This window comes from Montipora capricornis, chromosome 13 (assembly GCF_036669925.1).
Source record: "Montipora capricornis isolate CH-2021 chromosome 13, ASM3666992v2, whole genome shotgun sequence".
In the NCBI taxonomy this organism is placed as follows: Eukaryota; Metazoa; Cnidaria; class Anthozoa; order Scleractinia; family Acroporidae; genus Montipora; species Montipora capricornis.
Genome location: NC_090895.1, coordinates 41,066,445 through 41,073,634, shown reverse-complemented (window position 1 = coordinate 41,073,634; position 7,190 = coordinate 41,066,445). Strand labels below are relative to the sequence as shown.

The window sequence follows — 7,190 nt, the reverse complement described above, 5'->3', positions numbered from 1 at the left end:
ATAATATAGAGTTCATTGACTTGCTAATGCTATTATATCTCTAGCTCAGCGAGCAGGCAAGATGAATCAAATCCTGTGCTGTGATTGGCTATGCGAGCAGGCAATATAGAGCTATCTATGTCCCGAAAGAAAAATTAACCTAAAAGCCATAAAATAAATTCTTTATTGGTCAAGATGACTTGATATTGGCCTCATTCTTTTTTGGGGAGTTTATGATCCAAGACACAACTGCATGCATGCAGAAAAAGAACGGCCAATGTCTAGCCAGCCATCTTGACCTCATACTTGGTCAATAACCCACAGTTATTGGACCTATTACACCATCTGCTGACCTCCAAGTTTTAAGCCAATAAAAAAAAGCTGTTTACCTGCAAAGCATACCCAAGTAGGAAAAGGCCAGCATTTTTGGTGCAAACTGGTTAACCACTGAATGGTAACCCTCGAGACAACTTGTTTGTTCCACTGAGGATGCTTTCTCTATTGCCTTTGTGAGAGTGCTCTTGTTAAGGGCTAAACATAACTTTTCGTAGGCCTCTGAAACTGCAATCAATAAAAACGATTGAAACTTGATTAGAAAGTTTCAAGACAGTTAAAAGAAAGTTGTTGTTGCAGTATCATTATATCCAATTTACGCTAACGATTATGTACAGTGTACCTTTGGACATCCACAATTTTGGAGTGATAATATTTCCATGGGCGCAAGCATTGAACAGCCTATTTGGAAGGTCCTTGTGCTTGTTAGTAACTTGACTAAGGAAGGCTTGAAATTTGGCAAGCTTAACTTCCCCAAGGCATTCTTGGGTTGATGTTACTGCCCAGTAAAAGTGTTGAACACATGCTTTTCTCCAGCGGCCAATGATTTCGCAGTTCTCCTTGCTAAGTTTGGTTAGGATTTTTTGGATTTCTACAGAAAGATAAAAACCAATCAGATTATTCAAAATGCAACTTACATGTTTAAACCAAACTGATTCCATTCAATGTGACAAGCCACTGACTCTTGTAATCAAAAGCACTTTGCTGATTTATCCCAGTAATTATACTTTTTGATATATGTTACTATTTACATACTTTTCCCAATGTGCCAGAGATCAAAGAAGTGATTAACAACTGGCTTTCCTAGTTCATTGCATTTCTTGCCACACTCCTCTCTCATCCATTTAGCAATAGAGACATGTCTGTCAGATATGAAGGACTTAACAATCATGCCAGTGGCTAACAGATAGGTGAATGCTTCCAAGAAGGCCATGAACTCGATTCCTGAACTGCTTCCAGCCTGGTTAGCCTAGAAAGTAATTTAAGGTACAGGTTTTATTGTGGAACCTCAAAGTATGTGTCTGTTTGTGTCTTGTATTTTTCTCTCAGCAGGTTTAGTAATTGGAAATCATACTCCCCTTACTATAATTACTATTGCTTATCAAAAGTAGTCACTAATAATATTATAAGGTGGAGTATTTGAATTGGAGGATGTACAAGTAACATTCTAATGGGGATTAACCAAACTTGCATCACTTGCCTGCACAAGAACAATGTGAATGATAAGGCCCACTGTACAGCAGAAGATTGTATAAGTTCCGTACTTAGCAGAATGGCCCATGCTATCATGGCGCCCATCTCCAGCCAAAACAACCTCTTTTCCATTCAGAGTGTCTAAAATTTTTTTCTGGTATTTACGCCAGAATGATATCACTGTTGGGATGAGGAGGTGTCTCTGGTTTGTAATAATAAGTGGGCTCATTATATACCAGAATTCCCATGTGGCGAAGCACCAAAAGTACCTTCTTTATAGAGACACCCGAACAAAGAACTGCAAAACTTAGTAGAAGATTACCAGCTGGGAATTTCCCAAGAAGAAAAGGCTGACTTTTCCATGTAAAGATCTCTTTACATTTGCTACATTTTGTTTCAATTGTCAGCAGGGTTCCAGTTTGTGAGGACGTGACTTCAGGGTTGGGAGTGAAGCATATCCTTCCTCTGTAATGCCCACCCTACGGTAAAAAAAAAAAGGAATTACGGTAATAAATAGCAGTGAATATACATGTATTGCTGGTGTGTTTCTAATATATTTCATGGCACTCAAGCCTTTAAGAAGTCCATAGACTGGAGTTGTTTTTATTAAATTCAATTGCAAATTGCATTATTCCTTATACAGGATTACTACTCTGTTGGTTCTTTCCTCAGTGCTTATTAATTATTAATGTACTTAAATAACGAGCTACTCCAAGAAAATGAAGGGAATGCCCTCATTTGGTCTGTTCCTAGTGGATAATCCTGACATCAATTTTAGTATGATAGCAGACTAGAGTAATACCCAAGATTTGTTGTTTGTTTGTTTGTTTGTTGTCATCACAGTCATCTCCTAATTTTATGTAGGCTTCATCAATATCTTCAGGGGTCCAATTAGGATCCTCGTCATAGATGGGGGCACCTTGATCACTTTCCTCTGCATCGTCATAATCATCCAAATGACCAGACTGTTCTGGAATGGGCGTTGGTTCAACTTCTGTGGGAGTACCTTAAACAAGAAATACATGCAGTGCCAGTGAGATATTCTACTTGAAGTTGTTAAATAAGGCAGTCCTTAAAGATACAATACATATATTTTTCTGGGTGTGGTGTGGGGGGGGGGGGGGGGGAAGTAAGTTAAAAATGGTCATAGACAAAACCAACCTTACTCTACAAGTCAAAAATGTAAAGGTTATATAAAGGAAATTCTATGAGCAAGTCAATTTGCAGTTAGGTAAAATTTGCCAAAAATAAATAATAGAAAGTATGGAAGCTTACCAAAATGTGTGGGAGTGAAGTCCTGTTGATCCTGCTCAGTTTGATTTTGAAACATCTCAACCCACTGATTTTGGTTAAGTGCCATCCTGTTTAGCCTGGTAACTTTGGCTTTTAGTGATCTGATTTCTGTCTTCAGGTCTTTGTTTTCTTTCTTTAAATTATCACATGTCTTGCAGTCGTCTGGAGTTTGGTCGCACTGATCAGACTAACCAAAAAAATTGGCACAGGTTAAATTTATTTCTCTTTGTACTGAGTTTTTTTGGCATGGTTATTCAATGCTTACATATTATGGTAGTCCACCCGGGGAGAAAATAACAATTTTAGAAGAGATAACCTTTTTTGTCAGCCAGTTTATTCTTCCAGAAATAATGTTTGTAGGACATAAAACAAATTCTTACTGTTTGGATGAACGGAGTTGATTGTCGCTCTGCAGGTGATAAGAAGGTTGTTACAAGTGTTGAAGTCGAAGGACCAGCCTGCAAATAAAAAAACATTAAACTTTGCAAAAATCTAGTTAGTTTACAATTTCAATTTATTCTTACGTTTATTAGTGTTGATGAATAAGTTGATTCAAATTCCAGTTCTTGATCTTGCACTGATGGATCATGAATTTTTTTTTTTGATATGGAGCCTCGTCAGCGAGGGACTGGTTAACCTGCAAAAGGGGAAAATTTAAAATAAAAGAACAAGGAAACTTGTGTAGCCTTTTCTTCCCAGAATACGTCTCCTCTTACCGTTGGTGCTTCCAGCTTTTGATGTTCCGGCAGTGTCAACTGGAGATGAGGTTGTTCCATCGACTCGTCGGTAAGAGGTGGGTCGACCTGAGGAAAAAAGTATGGGTACAGAATGACTGAGGTTATATAAGAAAAAGTATACAGATGTAACATTTTACCTGCATTAATTCAGGCTCGGTCTCTACACAGGTACTGGATGCAAATGTTTCCAGTTGCACCGGGGGCAAAGCAGTGCTGTGGTCACCAAGTCTATCGTGTTCTTCAAGTATTTCTTTCAATATCTGCAAAATAAAATGTATAGCATTGGTCGGAAAAAAAACGGAAAGGAATGATTTCCGTACAGGTCCCTACTTCATTATGCATGCAGAATAAATTAATTGTTCATTCGCGCTATTGTTTTGTAGAACAATACGTATACCCAAGAGAACTGAATATATACATGGGTAATACATACACGGGATGAATAAAAACGGATCTCAATTTTTCTCTCCCTCCCTCTCTCTCTTCTTTCCCTTCATCGCCCACACCGTTACTCGTTTTTGTCTCAGCTTTCCTCTTTCTATCCCTTCGTCTTGTTTTTATTTCCAGACCCCGCTCGGCTTTTTCTGCCATTTTATCCCATGATATGTCACTCGCAGCTTGCCTTGAACTCCGACCCACTGTAAACCTCTGGATTACTTGTCCCTGTTCTTTACCACTGAGCTAACGTGTCAAGTTGCTAATTCACACCTTGAAAATGATATTTATTTTGAATTCTGGCTGACTATTTACATAACAATGATACGTAATTATATACACGTGCCGCGCCGAACTTACACTTGTAGGTTACCGTTAGGAGATCCCTGTTTTACTACTCTTGAAACAACCCATCCCTTTAATAATGCTAACCGTAACCCTAATTACGACTAAAGACACTGTTTAGGCTTAAGGTTAGTCCCTGTAATAGTCTTACGTTTTCCAGTATTGCTGTGAACTGTGACCTGCTTTTCCTTCATGCCCCGTGCGTGCGGCACACTTATAAGTTCACTGCGTGGAAGAGTATACCACGCTTAAAGTCTGATTGGTGCATCTTTCATGGGAAACTTTCGTGCACGAGTTCATTGCAATTAAAATCGTTTCATATTTCCCTTCTTTTGAAGCAAACTTGTGTCTTTGTAATAATCAAGATGGCTACCGAAGTAAAAGGGTCACAGCAATGGAAGATTTGATCATTTGGAAATTGTCCCTGCTTTATAGCCTTTCCAGAGTTGTGCATAGAGTGGTGCAAAGAAAACAATTTACTTTCGTCTTCCGTGTCCAAAACCTGTGTGAAAACGCAGTCAGTTGGCAAAGACAAAGTGCCGCATCGGGAGATGGATCTGTTTCGCGATGCTCAAGAAAAACTGCAATGGATAGCCTTCAATCCGCCAGAACACATATTAATTTTCTGACCGTAAACTTTCCTTGAAAAAATATTAGCCCTAGTTACCTGTGGCCGGAAAGTTTACAACTGCCTACAAGACAAGGGCCAACATCATCTCACCGCAGTTAACCATCGCCTAAACTTCGTCGACCCAGACAAACGAGCCCACAGCAGGGCATTGAAAAGACATGATGGGGAGTGAAACGAAGTATACCTCGTAGGGGGGCATCCATGGATCTCTACCAAAGCTATTTACCTGGAGTATCATTGAGCATATTGCCGATCTCTACAAAGAGCGATAAATCGCAAAATCCACCTAAATGCACCGTTCGTGATCCTAAATACAGGAAAGGAAGAAAATGTACACTTTGCAGTGTCTCAGCGAATTTTTAAGCAGACAGGAAGAACAATTTCACGATAAAAAGAGCAGGTAGCCATTAAATTTCTTATGACAGTACTTTTATTTGGTTTGTTTGTTATGTTTGCGAATCTGAACCCTATTACAACGATTGCTTGAAACTCCACTTCTTGCGCTTATTCTAAAACTGAAAAATGGGTAAAATTGCAGGAAAAGTGCCGAAATTGCAGGAAAAACTGTTCGATTTTCCGTATTTCAGACAGAAGTTCGACCGACTTTTTTTAAGTCTATATATAGACTTAGAAAAAAAACCTCTAAAAAGAAAGAACAAAGCGCCACAGTCTCAAAGGACGTCTATTGTTATCGCTATTGTTTTCTTGAAACAAAGGAGTGTATGCATAATGAAGTAGGGACCTGTGCGGAAAACTTGCCAACGGAAATCGCATGTAAGCGAGAAGAATCCAAGGAACGCGAGGTGCGAACAACTCTCTGAACTTTAAATGCACAATTCTCTAGCCCTGTGCCAAAGCAAGCGAAGGTATACTAAGAATTGCAAGATTTCCTAGCTAAAACAATTTGCAATTAGTGCACAGGGAATATAAGCTGAACATAACTAAAGTATAAAATAACAGCAGCACTCTATGCGTACCTTACGACGGCTCCTCAGGCGAGAGCGGCTGATCGACGGATTTTTCAGATTTTCGGCAAACAGTAGGAATGGATCCTGGTTCCAACCTTCTTGCATTTCCTTCCATGTGGAACAACCTCTTGAAGCAATCCTCGGTAAAATGTCCCGAACAAACCATAAACCGGCCTTTGGGGTCGAAATTTTTTCGGTGTAAGCAAACGAAAGCTTTCCATTTCGCGTAGACCCTTGTTTGCTGGCGACCAATGCAGAGAAATTCCAGCCGCAGGATTCGATGAATTACTACAGCCTTGGACAACACAGCGGCTCATAATGTCGCCACAACACGCCGAAAACAACAACTACTCAATAGTTTTTCGCAGATCAAAATATACCTATTTTTCCCAACGAAAACTCCCACTCTGCATACTGAACGAGATGCTTCTGTGAAGCATACACTGGGTTGCCTGTGGTTCGTGCTACAGAAAATCAGAAGGCACTGAATTGTGTGGTATTGAAATACAGCATTCCAGTCTCTGAAGAATAACAAATAAAAGAGAAGCGAGAAACATTGGCTTCTGGGCTGACATGTTGATAATTTTCAAGTTCCCTCACAACTTCTTTTCACCACAAGTTTGCCCTCTGAGCATCTGACAGCTTTGTAATAATAAACTTCACTGAAGTCAAGCTCTGTTTCGCGGGGTTAGTGTTAGGATGGGACACCAAAACAATAAACCCCTCATAAAAAACAGAAACATCTGACCGAAAATACTATTAACGCTAACAAATGCGAACTCAGCAAGATACAGATTCTGTTAGCTTGCTTTATGCAAAACAAATATTGATGAAAAAGCAAATATCTATTGATACACAGTTTTCAGAAAGAGCAGAAGGAAGTTTCCCGGACGGTCGATCGAGAATAAAATATTTACGACATGAAAACAACATTAATTTTGAACCGTGAATATAGAATATAAAAAGTTACGATCAGCGACAAACATTTTGGGAGATTTTTGCTACGTTCAAGTAAATTGCAAAATCGAAAGTGACATGGCCGGAATTCAGCGGGCGCCGTGATTAAGTTACCCTGGCATGTTTACTCGTCAAACAGTGAAGCATCTGTGTCAAATGATGGCAAGATACCGGGTTTTTGTAAGTTTCTTTTTCTGTCAAGTGTTATAAAGTTTGACAATGAAATGAGCGAAGTCAAAACAAAGATCACAATCGCCCAACTCTTGTTTATGCAAAGTCAAAATTTACTCTCCAAGACGCGTACGACGTTATTTATCA

General features: G+C 39.3%; 2 protein-coding genes across 3 annotated transcripts in view; both read right to left on the bottom strand.

Moving 5' to 3' along the window:
• The window catches only part of LOC138029878 (uncharacterized), a 3,065-nt gene extending 1,074 nt beyond the window's left edge, over positions 1-1,991 (bottom strand). The window contains exons 1-4 of the mRNA XM_068877721.1: positions 1,829-1,991; positions 1,069-1,282; positions 656-904; positions 369-540 (exon numbers count right to left, since the gene is read on the bottom strand). Coding sequence (XP_068733822.1) covers positions 369-540; positions 656-904; positions 1,069-1,246 — 599 coding nt within the window. The 5' untranslated portion in view covers positions 1,247-1,282; positions 1,829-1,991. The remainder of the gene's footprint in view (positions 1-368; positions 541-655; positions 905-1,068; positions 1,283-1,828) is intronic.
• On the bottom strand, positions 1,311-6,146 carry LOC138029882 (uncharacterized). Of its 2 annotated transcripts, XM_068877728.1 has the most exons (7): positions 5,925-6,143; positions 3,674-3,796; positions 3,516-3,602; positions 3,180-3,257; positions 2,782-2,986; positions 2,309-2,512; positions 1,311-1,985 (listed from the first exon to the last, which is right to left on the bottom strand). In XM_068877728.1, exons 1-7 carry the CDS (start codon positions 6,018-6,020, stop codon positions 1,942-1,944), a joined length of 837 nt encoding a protein of 278 aa, XP_068733829.1. In that variant the 5' UTR covers positions 6,021-6,143; the 3' UTR covers positions 1,311-1,941. The 2 variants fall into 2 exon arrangements, with proteins under 2 accessions (XP_068733829.1, XP_068733828.1); XM_068877727.1 differs by lacking the exon at positions 1,311-1,985 and having other exon boundaries at positions 2,227-2,512; positions 5,925-6,146.
• Positions 6,147-7,190: the final 1,044 nt, after the last annotated feature.

Bases quoted from the DNA above. Each gene is read 5' to 3' on its own strand.
- LOC138029882 (XM_068877727.1), bottom strand. From the start codon at position 6,020: ATGCAAGAAGGTTGGAACCAGGATCCATTCCTACTGTTTGCCGAAAAT. The intron at 3,603-3,673 runs GTAAAATGTTAC...TTTTTTCCTCAG, and splicing joins CCGAGCCTGAATTAATGCAG to GTCGACCCACCTCTTACCGA. The intron at 3,258-3,515 runs GTAAGAGGAGAC...TTTTATTTGCAG, and splicing joins AAAAGCTGGAAGCACCAACG to GCTGGTCCTTCGACTTCAAC.